Source organism: Dromaius novaehollandiae, chromosome 31 (genome assembly GCF_036370855.1).
Source record: "Dromaius novaehollandiae isolate bDroNov1 chromosome 31, bDroNov1.hap1, whole genome shotgun sequence".
Lineage (NCBI taxonomy): Eukaryota > Metazoa > Chordata > Aves > Casuariiformes > Dromaiidae > Dromaius > Dromaius novaehollandiae.
The window spans coordinates 260,516-280,000 of NC_088129.1; the positions used below are offsets into that span (position 1 = coordinate 260,516).

Here is a 19,485-nt window from a genome sequence, read left to right on the forward strand (position 1 = left end):
CCCCGCTGCTGTGGGGTGCAATGGGGGGTGCTGGTACGTTGGGGGGTGGGGTGGGGGGACGGGTGGAGCTGGGTGGTGGCGGCCTGGTGCGTCGCACAGTGTTGTGCAACAGCGCTCTTGTGCATTGCACGGTGTTGTGCAACGGTGGCCTGGTGCATTGCACGGTGTTGTGCAACAGCCCTCTTGTGCATTGCACGGTGTTGTGCAACAGCAGCCTGGTGCATTGCACAGTGTTGTGCAACAGCCCTCTTGTGCATTGCACGGCGTTGTGCAACTGCGGCCTGGTGCATTGCACAGTGTTGTGCAATGGCAGCTTGGTGCATTGCACAACGTTGTGCAACAGTGGCCGGGTGCATTGCACGGTGTTGTGCAACGGTGGCCTGGTGCATTGCACAGTGTTGTGCAACGGCGCTCTTGTGCATTGCACGGCGTTGTGCAACTGCGGCCTGCTGCATTGCACGGTGTTGTGCAACAGTGGCCGGGTGCATTGCACGGTGTTGTGCAACGGTGGCCTGGTGCATTGCACGGCGTTGTGCAATGGTGGCCGGGTGCATTGCACAGTGTTGTGCAACAGTGGCCGGGTGCATTGCACGGTGTTGTGCAATGGTGACGTTGTGCAATGCACAGAGTCCTGCACAGACGGCCTCGTGCATTGCACAGCGTTGTGCACCAGCGTCCTCGTGCAATGCACGGCGTTGTGCAACGGCAGCCTCGTGCAACGCACAGCATCGTGCAGTGGCAACCTTGTGCAACGCACAGCGTTGTGCAAGGGCAGCCTCGTGCATTGCACGGTGTTGTGCAATGGTGACGTTGTGCAATGCACAGAGTCCTGCACAGACGGCCTCGTGCATTGCACAGCGTTGTGCACCAGCGGCCTTGTGCAATACACGGCGTTGTGCAATGCACAGCAGTTTGCAGTGGTGTCGGTGTGCAATGCACAGAGCTGTGCACCAGCGGCCTCGTGCAATGCACGGCGTTGTGCAATGGTGACGTTGTGCAGTGCACAGAGTTGTGCAACGCACGGCCACATGCAGCACGTGGCCTCGTGCTTTGTGTAGCCTCGTGTGACGGTGGCTCCGTGCAACGCGCAGCCTCGTGCAACGCACAACCGGCTGCAGCACGCAGCCTCCTGCGATACCCGGTGCCGTGCGACGCGCGGCCTCGTGCAACGTGCGGCCTCGTGCGACACACGGCTCTCGTGCGCCGGCCCCCCCTTCACGAGCGCCGCCGAGGAGGAGGACGTGCGAAGGACGCAGAGCGGGGAGGGGCCTCGTGCAATGGCCTCGTGCAACGGCCTCGTGCAACATGGGGCCTCGTGCAACATGGGGCCTCGTGCAACGGCCTTGTGCAACGGCCTTGTGCAACGGCCTCGTGCAACATGGGGCCTCGTGCAACATGGGGCCTCGTGCAACGGCCTCGTGCAACGGCCTCGTGCAACATGGGGCCTCGTGCGATGGCCTCGTACAACACACGGCCTCGTGCGATGGCCTCGTGCAACACACGGCCTCGTGCAATGGCCTCGTGCAACATGGGGCCTCGTGCGACGGCCTCGTGCAACGTGGGGCCTCGTGCAACGGCCTCGTGCAACGGCCTCGTGCAACATGGGGCCTCGTGCAATGGCCTCGTGCAACGGCCTCGTGCAACATGGGGCCTCGTGCAATGGCCTCGTGCAACACACGGCCTCGTGCGACGGCCTCGTGCAACGTGGGGCCTCGTGCAATGGCCTCGTGCAACGGCCTCGTGCAACGTGGGGCCTCGTGCAATGGCCTCGTGCAACACACAGCCTCGTGCGACGGCCTCCTGTGCCGGTGGCTCGGCAGGACAGTGGCCCCATGCGGCGGTGGCCTCGTGCGACACGGGGGGCCGGGGCCCGGCCGCGGGCTGCAGCGCGTGCGAGGGACACGTGCGAGGGACACGTGCAAGGGACACGTGCGAGGGACATGGACACGGTGGTGCCCACAATGGGCTCGTGCGAGAGCCTCGTGCGACGGCCTCGTGCGATGGGGGCTCCGTGCAGCGGCTTTGCACGGCGGCCTCGTGCAAGACGTGCTCCGGCGCGACGGCCTCGTGCGACGGGGGGCTTTGTGCGACGGCCTCGTGCGACACACGGCCTCGTGCGACGGGGGGCTTTGTGCGACGGCCTCGTGCGACGGCCTCCTGCAATACACGGCCTTGTGCGACGGCCTCGTGCGACGGCCTCGTGCGACATGGGGTTTTGTGCGACGGCCTCGTGCAACGGCCTCGTGCAACAGCCTCGTGCAACGGCCTCGTGCGACACGAGACCTTGTGCAATGGCCTCGTGCAACAGCCTCGTGCAATACACGGCCTCGTGCGACGGCCTCGTGCAACGCGGGGCCTCGTGCGACGGCCTCGTGCAATACGTGGCCTCGTGCAACGGCCTCGTGCAACGCGGGGCCTCGTGCGACGGCCTCGTGCAACGGCCTCGTGCAATGCGGGGCCTCGTGCAATGGCCTCGTGCAACGCGGGGCCTCATGCGACGGCCTCATGCGACGGCCTCGTGCAACGGCCTCGTGCAATACGTGGCCTCGTGCAACGGCCTCGTGCAACGCGGGGCCTCGTGCAACGGCCTCGTGCAAAACGTGGCCTCGTGCGAGGCCCCGTGCGCCGCCCCCCCCCGCGCTCTCGCTTGCTTGCGGCCCCCCCGCCGCCCCTCCCCCCCCACCGATGCCGCCGAGACCCCGAAACCCCCCGAAAGGCCCCGAACCGCCCGGCGGGGGGGGGAGGGGAGGGGAGGGGGGGGCCCCGGGGGGGTTTTTTAACGCGCCGCGGCCGACTTTCCTATTTTAATAAAATCCATCACGGTGTTTCCACCTCGGCGCGCCCCCGCGTCCTTGGCGTGTCGCTGGCGTGTCGTCGGCGTGTCCTTGGCGTGTCCTTAGCGTGTCCTTGGCGTGTCCGGCCCCCCCCCGGTGCAGTGTCCAGCGGTGGTGCAGTGTGGGGGGGGTGCACACGCGTGTACCTGCCTGTACATGCCTTGCACACGCGTGTACATGCCTTACACATGGTTTGCACATGCTTTGTGCATGCCACAGGGGGGTGGCGGGGGGGGTCGGGGCCGGCACACGGATCGGTCACGCGTGTCATGGGCTGAACATGCTGCGTCACACGTGTTGGCTCCTGAACATGGATCCATCACATGTGTCATGGGCTGAACATGCTCTGTCATGTGTGTCGGGGCCTGAACATGCCTCAGCCACGCGTATCGGCTCCTGAACATGCTCCATCACGTGTGTCGTGGCCCGAACACGGATCCATCACGCATGTTGGGGCCTGATCCCGCTCCATCACACGTGTCGTGACGTGAACATGCTCCATCACACGTGTCGTGACCTGAACACGCTCCGTCACGCGTGTCGGCCCTGGATCCGCTCCGTCACGCGTGTCGCGGCCCCGCAGGCCCCGCACCGGCCTGCGCCATGGCGGCTCGGGGGACCCAGGCGTCCGAGTTGGGGGGGGGGTCGCTGCGGATGCGCGTCGCCTTGGCAACGGCCCGGTCGCCTTGGCAACACTGCGCGGGGGGGCGGGGGGCGCCGTCGCCGTGGCAACACTGCAGGTGGGAGGGGGGAGGAGGAGGGGAGGTCGCCACGGCAACGGCGGGGGGGCGGGGCGGCTGCCACGGCAACGGGGGCGGTGCTTCACGGCCGTCGCCACGGCAACGGCAGGGGGCGGGGCCGCTGGGCCGTCGCCACGGCAACGGGGGCGGGGCTTCAGGGCCGTCGCCACGGCAACGGCGCCCGGCGGGATGGTGGGAGCCGGGCGGCCGGGGCCCTCTGTGACCCCTGCCCCCCCCTCCCCCCCCGCCGGGAGGGGCCCAGGCGTCCGGGCCCCCCCACCCCCTCCCCGGGAAGGGCCCAGGCGTCCGGGTTGAGCATTAACCCGCCGGGGCCAAAGGTCGCCACTGCCAGGGCCTGTCAGGCTGAGCAGGGGGCAGGTGGGGGCTGGGGGCAGGTGATTTTTGGGGGGGGACAGGTTTTGGGGTGAGACGGGGCAGTTTTGGGTCGGCGGGGGCAGATGGGAACCGGGGGGGGGCAGTTAGGGAGCAGATTTGGGACTAAAAGGGGCAGTTCTGGAGCTCGGGGGGGGCAGTTGTGGGGCCGGGGGGGCAGTTAAGGGCTGGGGGGGGCAGTTAGGGGGGCAGTTGTGGGGCTGGGGGGGCAGTTAGGGGCTGGGGGGGGCAGTTGTGGGGCTGGGGGGGCAGTTAGGGGCCGGGGGGGGCGGCTCGGTGCCCCCTGACCCCTGACCTCCGGCCCAGCCATGGCGGAGGCCCCGCGGTGCCGCCGCGTCGGGATCCTGGGCTACGGGCAGCTGGGTAGGCCGGGCCGGGGCAACTGGGGCGACTGGGAGAACTGGGGTGGGGGGGGGGCACTGGGGGTTGGGGGGGTAATTGGGGGGGTTGGGAGGTAATTAAGGCTCTGGGGGGGCAGCTGGGGGCTGTGGGGGGTAATTTGGGGGGTAATTTAGGGCTCAGGGGGGCAGTTGGGGGCTGTGGGGGGTAATTTGGGGGATAATTTGGGGCTATGGGGGGGCAGCTGGGGGCTGTGGGGGGCAATTGAGGGCTGGGGGGGCAGTTGGCGGCTGTTGGGTAATTGGGGCTGGGGGTAATTTGGGGCTCTGGGGGGCAGTTAGGGGCTATGGGGGGTATTTGGGGGCTGTGGGGGGTAATTGAGGCTCTGGGGGGCAGCTGGGGGCTGTGGGGGGCAATGGGGAGTTATAGGGGGGCAACTGGGGGCTGTGGGGGGTAATTGAGGCTCTGGGGGGCAGTTGGGGGCTGTGGGGGGCAATGGGGAGTTATAGGGGGGCAACTGGGGGCTGTGGGGGGTAATTGGCTCTGGGGGGTAATTTGGGGCTCAGAGGGGCAATTGGGGGCTCAGGGGGGCAATTGGGAGCTATAGGGGGGCAACTGGGGGGCTGTGGGGGGTAAAAGGGGGTTGCTGGGGGCAATTAGGGGGCGGTTGTTGCCCCAGGGTGGTCGGGGGGGCAGTTGGGGAGCAGCTGCCCCTGATGGGGGGTTGTTGCCCTGGGGGGGGCAGTTGGGGGGCAGTTACCCCCTGACGGGGTTTGTTGCCCCTGGGGGGGGGTTGTTGCCCCTGACGGGGGGTTGTTGCCCCTGGGGGGGGGTTGTTGCCCCTGACGGGGGGTCGTTGCCCCAGGGCAGTTCCTGGCGGGGCAGTTGCTGGCCGAGGGTCCCCGCGTGGGGCTGGCGCTGGCCTTCGTGTGGGCCCGCGACAGCGCCTGCCTGGGGGCCCTGCCGCCCCCCCTGCGCCTGCCCCACCTCCGCCTCCTGCCCCACACGTGAGTCCCCCCGTCACCCCCATCACCCCCTGTCACCCTGCCACCTCCCTCCTGCCACCCTCCATCACCTCCTGCCCCACATTCTGCCCTCCACGAGTCACCCATCACCCCCCGTCACCCCCATCACCCTGCCACCTCCCTCCTGCCACCCTCCGTCACCCCTTGCCCCACCTCCTGCCCCCCACGAGTCCCCCCCATCACCCCCTGTCACTCCCCCGTCACCTCCTGTCACCCCTCTGTCACCCTCCTGTCACCCCTGTCACCCCCATCACCCTGCCACCTCCCTCCTGCCACCTCCTGTCACCCTCCATCACCTCCTGCCCTCACGAGTCACCCCCGTCACCCCTCTGTCACCCTCTTGTCACCCCATCACCTCTGTCACCCCCTGCCCCACGTGTGAGTCCCCGTCACCCCCGTTGTCCTCTGCCCCAGCTCTGCCTCCTGCCCCACGCTGGAGTCACCGCTGTCATCACCCCACCCCGTCACCTCCACCATGTCACCCCTGTGTCACCCCCATGACCCCTATGTTGCCCCCCAACCCCCTGTGTCACCACCCCCCAGGACCTCCATGTCACCACCCGGGACCCCCCATGTCAGCTGTGTCACCCTCGTGTCACCCCAGGACCCCTGTGCCACCCCCAGGAGCCCCACGTCATCTCCGTGTCACCCCCCACCCCCACAACTCCATGCCCCCCCCACATCCCCATGGCCACCCATGTCCCCCCCTTGCCCCCTCGTGTCCCCTTGTCCTCCCGTGTCCCCCAGGGCCGTGGACCTGGTGGTGGAGGTGGCCCACCCCTGCGTGGCCCAGCAGCACGGCAAGGAGATCCTGGCCCACGCTGACTTCATGGTGGGGACAGGGACGAGCTGGTGGGGACACTGGGGAGGGGACACTGGGGCCAGGGGGACCAGGATGTTGGGGACAGGATGGCAGGGAAGTTGGGGACAACAGGGAGGTTGGGGACAGTGGGGAGGAGACGGGAGGGGCAGCGTGGCTGAGACGTGAGGGTGGTGGGGACAGCAGGGACAGCAGGGACATGGGGACGGCGGGACAGTGGGGCCTTTGGGGACATCAGGGCTGTTGGGGGCAGCAGGGAGGTGGGGACATCGGGGACATTGGGGTGGGACTGTGGGGATGGTGGGACACTGGGGATGACAGGGACAGGAGGGCTGGGACAGCAGGGTGTTGGGGACGGTGGGGACACCGGGGACCATTGAGGGTGGGACGTGGGGTGTTGGGGACAGTGGGGCCGGGATGGTGGAGACACGAGAGATGTGGGGACACTGGGGCCATCAGGGCTGTGGGGGCGATGGGGACAGCAGGGCCAGGACATTGGGGACGTCGTGACAATGGGGCTGGGACAGAGGGGATGTTGGAGACACTGGGGACACCAGGGACATTGGGGACAGTAGGGCCTTTGGGAATGGGACACTGGGGACATGGGAACACCAGGGACATTGGGGACAGTAGGGCCTTTGTGGATGGGACATGGGGACACCAGGGACATTGCGGACAGTAGGGCCTTTGTGGATGGGACACTGGGGACATGGGAACACCAGGGACATTGGGGACAGTAGGGCCTTTGTGGATGGGACACTGGGGACATGGAGAATTTGGGGACGATGGGGACACTGGGGATGTGGGGACGATGGGGCCAGCGGGGCCAGGACATTGGGGCAGTAGGACCTTTGGGTATGGGACACTGGGGACACGGGGACACCAGGGACATTGGGGCAGTAGGACCTTTGGGGATGGGGCATGGGGACACTGGGGACACAAGGACACCAGGGACATCGGGGGGACATTGGGGATGGCAGGGACACCAGGGACATTGGGGGGTGGGACATTGGGGACATGGGGATGCTGGAGATAGCAGGAGGGGACACTGGGGACAAGGGGCCTGAGGCGGCTGTCCCCAGCTGGGGTCCCCGACGGCGCTGGCAGACCCGGACACGGAGAGGCGGCTGCGGGCGGCGGCGGAGCGCGGGGGCCACACGCTCTACGTGCCCCGCGGCGCCCTGTGGGGCTGCGAGGACATCCAGCGCATGGACGTCGCCGGGACGCTGGCCGTGAGCCGGGGCGGGGACACCGTGGGGTTGGGGACACCGCGGGGCGGGGACACCGTGGGGTGGGAGCCATGGGGTCGGGGACACCATGGGTGGGAACATTGTGGGGTTGGGGACACCATTGGGTGGGAGCCATGGGGTTGGGGACACCATGGATGGGAACATCGTGGGGTTGGGAACACCGTGGGGTTGGGGACACCGTGGGGCTGTGAGGACATCCAGTGCATGGATGCTGGCAGCACCCTGGCTGTCAGCCCTGGGGTGGGGACACTGGTTGGGTGCTGGCATCTGCTTGGGTACCAGCACTGGGTTGGTGACAGTGTTGAGCTGGTGATCATGTCCAGTTGGGTGACGGCATCTGGTTGGATGCCAGCATTGGGTTGGTGACAATGTTGGGCTGGTGATCATGTCCAGTTGGGTGACGGCATCTGGTTGGATGCCAGCATTGGGTTGGTGACGGCATTGCAGCGGTGACCATGTCTGGTTGGGTGACAGCATTGGGTTGGTGACACCATTGGGCTGGTGACCATGTCCAATTGGGTGGCGGTGTCTAGTTGGGTGGTGGTGCTGGCATTGGGTTGGCGCCCATGTCCAGTTGGGTGATGGCATTGGGTTGGTGATGACACTGAGATGGTGACAGTGTTGGGTTGGTGACCATGTCTGGTTGGGTGACAGTACTGGTTTGTGTGACAATGTTGGGTTGATGCTGGCATTGGCTTGGTGCCCACATCCGGTTGGGTGACAGTATTGGGTTGGGTGACAATGTTGGGTTGATGCTGGCATTGGGTTGGTGCCCACCTCCGGTTGGGTGACAGCACCGTCACGTCGGGTGCCGGCGCGGTGTTGGGCACTGCCATCGGGTTGGGTGACGGCGGCCCCCCGCCGCAGGCGCTGAAGGTGACGATGACGAAGGCGCCGCAGAGCTTCCGGCTGGAGGGGGCGTTGCGGGAGCGGCTGGCGGCGGTGGCCGCGGGTGCCGCCCCGGCGGTGCTCTACGAGGGGCCCGTGCGGCCCCTCTGCGCCCTGGCCCCCAACAATGTCAACACCATGGCGGCCGCCTGCGTGGCCGCCCCCCGCCTCGGCTTCGACGGCGTCCACGCCCGCCTGGTGGCCGACCCCAGGTGGGTGACGGCGCCCCATGCCAGGTCACCCCGTGTCACCCCCGTGTCACCGCAACGTCCCCGTGGCACGTGGAGGAGGTGACGGGCAGCAGGGCCAAGCTCTCCTCATCACTGGTGCCCAGTGCAACCCGGGGATGATGTGTCACCGCTGTGTCCCACCGTGCCCCTGTGTCACCCCGTGTCCCTCCGTGTCCCTCTGTGTCACCCCGTGTCCCTCCAACGTCCCCCAGGCACATGGAGGAGGTGATGGGTGTCGGGGAGCAGGGCCAGGTTCTCCGCATTGGTGGCATCCAGCACAACGCTGGGTGTGCCATGTCTCCTGGGTGCCCTTGATGTCCCCCGTGATGTCCCATGTCACCTTGTGTCCCTCCAACGTCCCCCAGGCACATGGAGGAGGTGATGGGTGTCGGGGAGCAGGGCCAGGTTCTCTGCATTGGTGGCATCCAGCACAATGCTGGGCGTGCCACATCCCCTGGGTGCCCTTGATGTCCCATGTCACCCTGTGTCCCCACAACGTCCCCACTGGCACGCGGAGGAGGTGGCGGGTGTTGGGGAGGTCCAGGCTCTCCACGTCACTGATGCGTGGCACAACCGGGATGGTGGGTCCTCCCCGTGTCCCTGCAGTGTCCCCGGCTGGCATGTGGTGGAGGTGGAGGTGACGGGTGTTGGGGAGCAGGGACGGGCTCTGCGTGTCACCAGCACCCGCCGCAACCCCGCGACGCCCGGGGCCGTCACCGGCATGGCCACCCGCGACGCCTTCTGGAGCAGCCTCCTGGGTGAGCGGCCACCCCCGTGCCTGTCACCTGTGTCCCCAATGTCCCCCCCATGTCCCATATGTCCCTCTGTGTCCTCATGTCTTTCCATGCGCCATGTCCATGTCCCTCATTTCCCCATGTCCCTCATTTTCCCATGTCCCCATGACCTTCAGTGCCCCACCAGGTCCATGTCCCTCCATGTCCCCATTCCCCCATGTCCTTCCACGTCTCTACGTCCCATGTCCCTCCATGTCACTGACCCCGTCCTATGTCTTTGTCCCGTATGTCCCTGTGTCCCCTCCATATCCTTCCATGACCCGTCGCCCATGTCCCCCCCATGTCCCCCATGTCCCTCCATGTCCCATGTCCCTCCATGTCCATGTCCCATGTCCCCATGTCCCATTTCCCCATGTCCCCCCCATGTCCCTCCATGTCCCTCCATGTCCCCCATGTCCCTCCCTGTCCCCCATGTCCCCTCAGTCGCCATCTTGTCTCCCTCCCTCCCAGCCTGCCGCGGACACGGCGGATGCGTCCAGCTCTGCTGAGGCCGCCGGGACGGGGACGGGGACAAGGACGGGGACACGGGCAGGGCCGGGCCCGGGGGCGCCGCGGGTGTCACGGGAGGGGCGCGACATTAAAGCTGGCGGTGACACCGCGGCGACTCGCGTCATCATGGCGACGCCGCGGGGCACACCGGGAGCGGCCTCCTCCTCTCCCCCCCCCCCCACCCCGGGGCACGCCGGGTACTGTAGTTCCGGGCCGCGGCGCGGGGCACGCCGGGAGCTGCGGCCGCCGCGGCTGGGCGGAGGCGCGGGGCACGCCGGGTACTGTAGTTCCGGGCCGCGGCGCGGGGCACGCCGGGAGCTGCGGCCGCCGCGGCTGGGCGGAGGCGCGGGGCACGCCGGGAGCCGTAGTTCCGGCGGGCGCGGGGGATGCGGCCGCCGCTGGGCCCGGAGCAGCCGTGGGGTGCGCCGGCCCGGCCCGGGGGGGTGCGAGGGGCCGGAGCAGGGCCCGGGGGTGTCCGGGGGGGGCCCGGTGGGTGCCGGGAGGGGCTGGGGGGGGGTAGAGGGCCGGAGCAGGGCCTGGGAGCGTCCGGGGGGGCCCTGAGGGTGCCGAAGGGGCCGGGAGGGGCCGGGTGGTGGTGGGGGGGACAGAAGGCCGGAGCAGGGCCCAGGGGGTGTCCGGGGGTCCCAGAGGGTGCCAGGGGGGCTCAGAGGAACCCGGGGGGGTTCAGAGGGTCGGAGCAGGGCCCAGGGGTGCCGAGGGTGCCGGGAGGGGGCCGGCGGGGGGGTGTAGAGGGCCGAAGCAGGGCCCAGGGGTGCCGGGGGGGGGGGGGTTTCAGAGGGCTGAAGCAGGGCCCAGGGGTGTGTAGGGGGAGCGGGGGGATGGTTCAGAGGGCCGGAGTAGGGCCCGGGGGGTGCCTGGGGGAGTACGGGGGCGGTGCAGAGGGCCGAAGCAAGGATCGGGGGATGCGGGGGGGTGCTGGGAGGGTGCCGGGGGGGCCCGGAGGGTGCAGGGGGCTGTTTGGAAGGCCTGGGGTGGGGTGGGTGCCAGGGGATGTCCAGGCGGTCTGGGGGTGTGTTGGGGTGTCAGGGGGGTGTTCAAGGGGGCCTGACGGGGTCCTGGGGGTGTGTGAGGTCGTTCGGGGGTACCTGAGGGTCTGGGGGTGTTTTGGGGGGTCGTTGGGGTGTCGGGGGGGTTCAAGGTGCTGTTGGGGGGGGTGAGGCCCCAAGGCCCTGGAGGGTTGGGGGGAGGGTTAGGGGTCTTGGGGTGTCCTGGGGGGGCGGTTGGGGGTCTGGGGGAGTCAAGGCTGTGTTCCCAGGGGTCTGGGGGTGCAGGGGGGGGTGTCTGGTGGTGCATGGGGGCTGCTGGGGGGTATCTGGGGGTGCAGGGGGTATCCGGGGGTGCAGTGGGGTTGTTAGGGGGTATGTAGGAGTACAGTGGGGTTGTCCGGTGGTGCAGGGGGGTGTTAGGGTGTATCTGGGGGTGCAATGGGGGTGTTAGGGGGTATCTAGGGGTGCAGTGGGGGCATCCGGCAGTGCGGGGGGGTGTTGGGGGGTATCTGGGGGTGCAGTGGGGTTGTTAGGGGGTATGTAGGAGTACAGTGGGGTTGTCCGGTGGTGCAGGGGGTTGTTAGGGTGTATCCGGGGGTGCAATGGGGGTGTTAGGGGGTATCTAGGGGTGCAGTGGGGGCATCCGGCAGTGCGGGGGGGGTGTTGGGGGGTATCTGGGGGTGCAGTGGGGTTGTTAGGGGGTATGTAGGAGTACAGTGGGGTTGTCCGGTGGTGCAGGGGGTTGTTAGGGTGTATCCGGGGGTGCAATGGGGGTGTTAGGGGGTATCTAGGGGTGCAGTGGGGGCATCCGGCAGTGCGGGGGGGTGTTGGGGGGTATCTGGGGGTGCAGGGGGGTGTTAGGGGGTATCTGGGGGTGCAGTGGGGTTGTTAGGGGGTATGTAGGAGTACAGTGGGGTTGTCCGGTGGTGCAGGGGGTTGTTAGGGTGTATCCGGGGGTGCAATGGGGGTGTTAGGGGGTATCTAGGGGTGCAGTGGGGGCATCCGGCAGTGCGGGGGGGTGTTGGGGGGTATCTGGGGGTGCAGGGGGGTGTTAGGGGGTATCTGGGGGTGCAGTGGGGTTGTTAGGGGGTATGTAGGAGTACAGTGGGGTTGTCCGGTGGTGCAGGGGGTTGTTAGGGTGTATCCGGGGGTGCAATGGGGGTGTTAGAGGGTATCTAGGGGTGCAGTGGGGGCATCCGGCAGTGCGGGGGGGTGTTGGGGGTATCTGGGGGTGCAGGGGGTTGTTAAGGGGTATCCGGGGGTGCAGCGGGGGTGTCCGGCTGTGTGCGAGGGGGGTAGTTTTGGGGGTGCAGCGGGATTTTTGGAAGGCCCAGAGGGGCCCAAGGGGGTGTCTGGGGGTTTTGGGGGGGGGGGTGGAGGATTCGGGGCCCCTCACGCTCCCCTGTGGCCCCGCAGGCAGCGGGGGGGGGGCGCGGCGGCCATGTCGGAGGGCGGTGCGGAGGCGCCGGGGGGGCTCTACCACGAGCGGCAGCGCCTGGAGCTCTGCGCCGTGCACGCGCTCAACAACGTGCTGCAGCGGCCCTGCTTCACCCGCCAGGCAGCTGACGACATCTGCAAACGGTACCGGGGTACTGGCGGTTCCCCCCACCTCCTTCCGCCTTTTTCCCTCCTTTCCCATGTTTTTTTCCCGCCCCCCCACGTTGTTTCGCGTTTCCCGTGCTTTTTTCCCACCTCGTTTCGCGTTTCCCACTTGTTGCCTGCAATTTTTTCCCACCCCCCCGACTCGTTTTGTGTTTCCCATGTTTTTTTCCGCCTCGTTTCCCATTTCCCCCTGGTTTCCCGCACTTGTTTCCCACCCCCCCGCCTCATTTTGCCTTTCCCCCTTATTCCCCACGCTTTTTTCCCCACCTCGTTTCACGTTTCCCCCTTGTTTCCCACCCTTTTCTCCCACCCCTCCACGTTGTTTCGTGTTTCCCACGCTTTTTCCCACCTCGTTTCCCCTTTCCCCCTTATTCCCCTGGCTTTTTTCCTGCCCCCCGCCTCATTTTGCCTTTCACTCTCGTTTCCTGTGCTTTTCTCCTGCCTCGTTTCCCCCTTCCCCCTTATTTCCCGTGGTTTTCCCACCTTGTTTCGTGCTTCCTGTGTGTTTTTCCCACCTTGTTTTGTTTCCCACTTGTTTCCCATGCTTTTTTCCCACCTTGTTTCGTGCTTCCCTTGTGTTTTTCTCACCTCGTTTTGTTTCCCACTCGTTTCCCGTGCTTTTTTCCCACTCCCCCACCTCATTTTGCGTTTCCAGCACGTTTTCCCGCCTTGTTTCGTGTTTCCCCCTTGTTCCCTGCGCTCTTTTCCCACCCCCCTGCCTCGTTTCACGGTTCCCATGCTTTCCCCCCCCTTATTTTGCTTTTCCTCCTTATTTTCCACCCGTTTTTCCCACTCCCCTTGCGTTGTTTCGCGTTTCCCGTGCTTTTCCCTGCCTCATTTCACATTTTCCCCCTTATTTCCCCCCTTTCTTCCCACTCTCCCTGCATTTTTTCGCATTTCCCGTGCTTTTCCCTGCCTCATTTCATATTTTCCTCCTTATTTCCCCCCGCTTCTTCCCACTCCCCCTGCATTTTTTCACGTTTCCCATGCTTTTCCCTGCCTCATTTCACGTTTTCCCCCTTATTTTCCACCCGTTTTTCCCACTCCCCTTGCGTTGTTTCATGTTTCCCGTGCTTTTCCCTGCCTCATTTCACATTTTCCCCCTTATTTCCCCCCCTTTCTTCCCACTCTCCCTGCATTTTTTCGCGTTTCCCGTGCTTTTCCCTGCCTCATTTCACATTTTCCCCCTTATTTCCCCCCCTTTCTTCCCACTCTCCCTGCATTTTTCGCGTTTCCCGTGCTTTTCCCTGCCTCATTTCACATTTTCCTCCTTATTTTCCACCCGTTTTTCCTACTCCCCTTGCGTTGTTTTGTTTGCCGTGCTTTTCCCCGCCTCTTTTCACATTTTCCCCCTTATTTCCCCCCCTTTCTTCCCACTCTCCCTGCATTTTTTCACGTTTCCTGTGCTTTTCCCTGCCTCATTTCACATTTTCCTCCTTATTTTCCACCCGTTTTTCCCACTCCCCTTGCGTTGTTTTGTTTCCCGTGCTTTTCCCCGCCTCATTTCACATTTTCCTCCTTATTTCCCCCCCTTTCTTCCCACTCTCCCTGCATTTTTTCGCGTTTCCCGTGCTTTTCCCTGCCTCATTTCACATTTTCCCCCTTATTTCCCCCCCTTTCTTCCCACTCTCCCTGCATTTTTTCGCATTTCCCGTGCTTTTCCCCGCCTCATTTCACATTTTCCTCCTTATTTTCCACCCGTTTTTCCCACTCCCCTTGCGTTGTTTTGCTTGCCGTGCTTTTCCCTGCCTCATTTCACATTTTCCCCCTTATTTCCCCCCCTTTCTTCCCACTCTCCCTGCATTTTTTCGCGTTTCCTGTGCTTTTCCCTGCCTCATTTCACATTTTCCCCCTTATTTCCCCCCCCTTTCTTCCCACTCCCCCGCATTTTTTCGCGTTTCCCGTGCTTTTCCCCGCCTCATTACACATTTTCCTCCTTTTTTCCCCCCCTTTCTTCCCACTCCCCCTGCATTTTTTCGTGTTTCCCGTGCTTTTCCCCGCCTCATTTCACATTTTCCCCCTTATTTCCCTCCCTTTCTTCCCACTCCCCCTGCATTTTTTCGCGTTTCCCGTGCTTTTCCCCGCCTCATTTCACATTTTCCCCCTTATTTCCCCCCCTTTCTTCCCACTCTCCCTGCATTTTTCGCGTTTCCCGTGCTTTTCCCCGCCTCATTTCACATTTTCCTCCTTATTTTCCACCCGTTTTTCCCACTCCCCCTGCATTTTTTCGCGTTTCCCGTGCTTTTCCCCGCCTCATTTCACATTTTCCCCCTTATTTCCCCCCCTTTCTTCCCACTCCCCCTGCATTTTTTCGTGTTTCCCGTGCTTTTCCCCGCCTCATTTCACATTTTCCCCCTTATTTCCCCCCCTTTCTTCCCACTCTCCCTGCATTTTTCGCGTTTCCCGTGCTTTTCCCCGCCTCATTTCACATTTTCCTCCTTATTTTCCACCCGTTTTTCCCACTCCCCCTGCATTTTTTCGCGTTTCCCGTGCTTTTCCCCGCCTCATTTCACATTTTCCCCCTTATTTCCCCCCCTTTCTTCCCACTCCCCCTGCATTTTTTCGTGTTTCCCGTGCTTTTCCCCGCCTCATTTCACATTTTCCCCCTTATTTCCCCCCCTTTTTTCCCCACTCTCCCTGCATTTTTTCGCGTTTCCCGTGCTTTTCCCCGCCTCATTTCACATTTTCCTCCTTATTTTCCACCCGTTTTTCCCACTCCCCTTGCGTTGTTTTGTTTGCCGTGCTTTTCCCTGCCTCATTTCACATTTTCCCCCTTATTTCCCCCCCTTTCTTCCCACTTTCCCTGCATTTTTTCGCGTTTCCTGTGCTTTTCCCCGCCTCATTTCACATTTTCCTCCTTATTTCCCTCCCTTTCTTCCCACTCTCCCTGCATTTTTTCACGTTTCCCGTGCTTTTCCCTGCCTCATTTCACGTTTTCCCCCTTATTTTCCACCCGTTTTTCCCACTCCCCTTGCGTTGTTTCGCGTTTCCCGTGCTTTTCCCCGCCTCATTTCACATTTTCCCCCTTATTTCCCCCCCTTTCTTCCCACTCCCCCTGCATTTTTTCGCGTTTCCCGTGCTTTTCCTCGCCTCATTTCACATTTTCCTCCTTATTTTCCACCCGTTTTTCCCACTCCCCTTGCATTATTTCACGTTTCCCATGCTTTTCCCTGCCTCATTTCACATTTTCCCCCTTATTTCCCCCCCTTTTTTTCCCACTCTCCCTGCATTTTTTCGCATTTCCCGTGCTTTTCCCTGCCTCATTTCACGTTTTCCTCCTTATTTCCCCCCCTTTCTTCCCACTCCCCCTGCATTTTTTCGCGTTTCCCGTGCTTTTCCCCGCCTCATTTCACATTTTCCCCCTTATTTCCCCCCCTTTCTTCCCACTCTCCCTGCATTTTTTCGCGTTTCCCGTGCTTTTCCCCGCCTCATTTCACATTTTCCTCCTTATTTTCCACCCGTTTTTCGCACTCCCCTTGCGTTGTTTCGCGTTTCCCGTGCTTTTCCCTGCCTCATTTCACATTTTCCCCCTTATTTCCCCCCCTTCTTCCCACTCTCCCTGCATTTTTTCGCGTTTCCCGTGCTTTTCCCCGCCTCATTTCACATTTTCCTCCTTATTTTCCACCCGTTTTTCCCACTCCCCTTGCGTTGTTTTGTTTGCCGTGCTTTTCCCTGCCTCATTTCACATTTTCCCCCTTATTTCCCCCCCTTTCTTCCCACTTTCCCTGCATTTTTTCGCGTTTCCTGTGCTTTTCCCCGCCTCATTTCACATTTTCCTCCTTATTTCCCTCCCTTTCTTCCCACTCTCCCTGCATTTTTTCACGTTTCCCGTGCTTTTCCCTGCCTCATTTCACGTTTTCCCCCTTATTTTCCACCCGTTTTTCCCACTCCCCTTGCGTTGTTTCGCGTTTCCCGTGCTTTTCCCCGCCTCATTTCACATTTTCCCCCTTATTTCCCCCCCTTTCTTCCCACTCCCCCTGCATTTTTTCGCGTTTCCCGTGCTTTTCCTCGCCTCATTTCACATTTTCCTCCTTATTTTCCACCCGTTTTTCGCACTCCCCTTGCATTATTTCACGTTTCCCATGCTTTTCCCTGCCTCATTTCACATTTTCCCCCTTATTTCCCCCCCTTTTTTTCCCACTCTCCCTGCATTTTTTCGCGTTTCCCGTGCTTTTCCCTGCCTCATTTCACATTTTCCCCCTTATTTCCCCCCCTTTCTTCCCACTCCCCCTGCATTTTTTCGCGTTTCCCGTGCTTTTCCCTGCCTCATTTCACATTTTCCCCCTTATTTCCCCCCTTTCTTCCCACTCTCCCTGCATTTTTTCGCATTTCCCGTGCTTTTCCCTGCCTCATTTCATATTTTCCTCCTTATTTCCCCCCCCTTCTTCCCACTCCCCCTGCATTTTTTCACGTTTCCCATGCTTTTCCCTGCCTCATTTCACGTTTTCCCCCTTATTTTCCACCCGTTTTTCCCACTCCCCTTGCGTTGTTTCGCGTTTCCCGTGCTTTTCCCCGCCTCATTTCACATTTTCCCCCTTATTTCCCCCCCTTTCTTCCCACTCCCCCTGCATTTTTTCGCGTTTCCCGTGCTTTTCCCCGCCTCATTTCACATTTTCCTCCTTATTTCCCTCCCTTTCTTCCCACTCTCCCTGCATTTTTTCGCGTTTCCCGTGCTTTTCCCCGCCTCATTTCACATTTTCCTCCTTATTTCCCCCCCTTTCTTCCCACTCCCCCTGCATTTTTTCGCGTTTCCCGTGCTTTTCCCCGCCTCATTTCACATTTTCCTCCTTATTTCCCCCCTTTCTTCCCACTCCCCCTGCATTTTTTCACGTTTCCCGTGCTTTTCCCTGCCTCATTTCACATTTTCCTCCTTATTTTCCACCCGTTTTTCCCACTCCCCTTGCGTTGTTTTGTTTCCCGTGCTTTTCCCCGCCTCATTTCACATTTTCCCCCTTATTTCCCCCCCTTTCTTCCCACTCTCCCTGCATTTTTTCGCGTTTCCCGTGCTTTTCCCTGCCTCATTTCACATTTTCCCCCTTATTTCCCCCCCTTTTTTCCCCACTCACCCTGCATTTTTTCACGTTTCCCATGCTTTTCCCTGCCTCATTTCACATTTTCCCCCTTATTTTCCACCCGTTTTTTGCACTCCCCTTGCGTTGTTTTGTTTGCCGTGCTTTTCCCTGCCTCATTTCACATTTTCCCCCTTATTTCCCCCCCTTTTTTCCCCACTCTCCCTGCATTTTTTCACGTTTCCCGTGCTTTTCCCTGCCTCATTTCACATTTTCCTCCTTATTTTCCACCCGTTTTTCGCACTCCCCTTGCGTTGTTTCGCGTTTCCCGTGCTTTTCCCTGCCTCATTTCACATTTTCCTCCTTATTTTCCACCCGTTTTTCGCACTCCCCTTGCGTTGTTTCGCGTTTCCCATGCTTTTCCCTGCCTCATTTCACGTTTTCCCCCTTACTTTCCACCCGTTTTTCCCACTCCCCTTGCGTTGTTTCGCGTTTCCCGTGCTTTTCCCTGCCTCATTTCACGTTTTCCCCCTTATTTCCCCCCCTTTTCCCCCCCCCGGCTCTGTGCCCGCAGCTTGGCGCCCGACGCCCGCGTCAACCCCCACCGCAGCCTCCTGGGCACCGGCAACTACGACGTCAACGTGATCATGGCGGCGCTGCAGAGCCTGGGGCTGGCGGCTGTCTGGTGGGACAAGCGCCGGTGAGGCCGCCGCCCTTCCCCTGCTCCCGCTCCCCCCCCCGCCCCGATCGTTGGGAATCTCCCGCTGATCCCTGGGGATTCGGGGCAGGTCGCTGGAGCGGCTGGCGCCGGCGCGGGCGCTGGGCTTCATCCTCAACGCGCCGGCGGGCGTCTCGCTGGGTGCCGTGGCGCTGCCGTTGCGGCGGCAGCACTGGCTCGCCGTGCGCCAGCTCCGCGGCACCTACTACAACCTCGACTCCAAGCTCCCGGCGCCCGCCCGCATCGGCGGCGAGGCCGAGCTCAGGTACGGCGCGGTGTTGCTGCCGGCGCGGTGTTGCCGCCGGCGCGGTGTTGCCTCCGACCTCCCTCCTCTCCCGCCAGGGTTTTCCTCCGCGACTTCCTCTCCCGAGGCCTCTGCGAGCTCTTCATCGTCGTGCCGAAGGCGGTGGAAGAAGCCGGCACCTGGCTGGAGCCCGAGTGACTCGGGATTTCACCTGCGAAACCAAAGACAGGCGGAAAAGACAGCGCGACCCCCCAAACTGGGGGGATCGGCACCGAAATGGGATGCCCCCCCACCCCGCACACCCTTCAATTCGACGCTTCTCCCGATGGGGATAAAGGACACGGTGCAAAAGCGGCCGTGTTTTGTGCTTGTTGGCGCCGCGGAGGGACCCGGCTGGCCCGGGAGCTGTTGTCACCCGTCTCCCCGCGCCTGTGTCACCCGTCGGCAGCTCCTAATCTGCCTGTTTTTGCCTTTTTTGAGGGGCTTGGTTTTCCGGTGTGGGATTTCCCTGCCTAAATTTGGAGCTGGCCGCGGGGCGCCGATGGTGTCGGGGTGTTTTTGATACGTTACAACGGGCTGCTGGTTGTGTGTGCCGGTTGTGCGTGCCAGTTACGCCCTCCATGCCGCCTGTGTGCCCTCCGTGCCGCCTGTGCGCCCCAGCTACGCATGGTACCCCCTTCTCACACACGGCGCAACACCCGCTACACCCACCGCTCGCTCACCTTTCCCCTCGTCACCTCTCCGGCCACTTGGCCCGTTGTTTCCAGCCATCTCCGGTGCCTCCACGGAGGAAGCAGGTGTATTTTAAAAGCCAAAATATCGGGGATTTATATCGCTAACAACCATTATGGGAAACACCATTAAGGCAGGTTTCCTCAATGCTGCGACTGTTGGCAGCTCCAGCGACTGTTGGCAGCTCCGTTGGGTGGTAGGTGGCTCCGAAAACAGCCATTGGGTGATGATCGCGGCCGGGTAATGGGCCAAAGCACTGTGCTGGGTGATTTTTCCAAGCGCTGCCGGATTAATCCGAAACGCAAGTTAAATAAAACAGGGATAAATGGTTTAAACAGGGCTTGTGGCAGCTGTGGGTACCGGTGGGTCCG

At 62.5% G+C, this 19,485-nt stretch overlaps 2 protein-coding genes across 2 annotated transcripts; both read left to right on the forward strand.

The window, feature by feature from the left end:
* The first annotated feature begins 3,900 nt into the window (after positions 1-3,900).
* On the forward strand, positions 3,901-9,995 carry ASPDH (aspartate dehydrogenase domain containing). The gene is made up of 8 exons (XM_064499535.1): positions 3,901-3,952; positions 4,274-4,330; positions 5,172-5,313; positions 6,079-6,163; positions 7,234-7,383; positions 8,269-8,501; positions 9,126-9,277; positions 9,764-9,995. Exons 2-8 carry the CDS (start codon positions 4,276-4,278, stop codon positions 9,799-9,801), a joined length of 855 nt encoding a protein of 284 aa, XP_064355605.1. The 5' UTR covers positions 3,901-3,952; positions 4,274-4,275; the 3' UTR covers positions 9,802-9,995.
* A 148-nt stretch (positions 9,996-10,143) lies between these two features.
* Positions 10,144-19,449, forward strand: JOSD2 (Josephin domain containing 2). Its single transcript, XM_064499536.1, has 5 exons — positions 10,144-10,222; positions 12,226-12,390; positions 17,995-18,120; positions 18,209-18,403; positions 18,481-19,449. The coding sequence occupies exons 2-5, from the start codon at positions 12,251-12,253 to the stop codon at positions 18,578-18,580; spliced, it is 561 nt and encodes a 186-aa protein (XP_064355606.1). The 5' UTR covers positions 10,144-10,222; positions 12,226-12,250; the 3' UTR covers positions 18,581-19,449.
* The last annotated feature ends 36 nt before the right edge of the window (positions 19,450-19,485 follow it).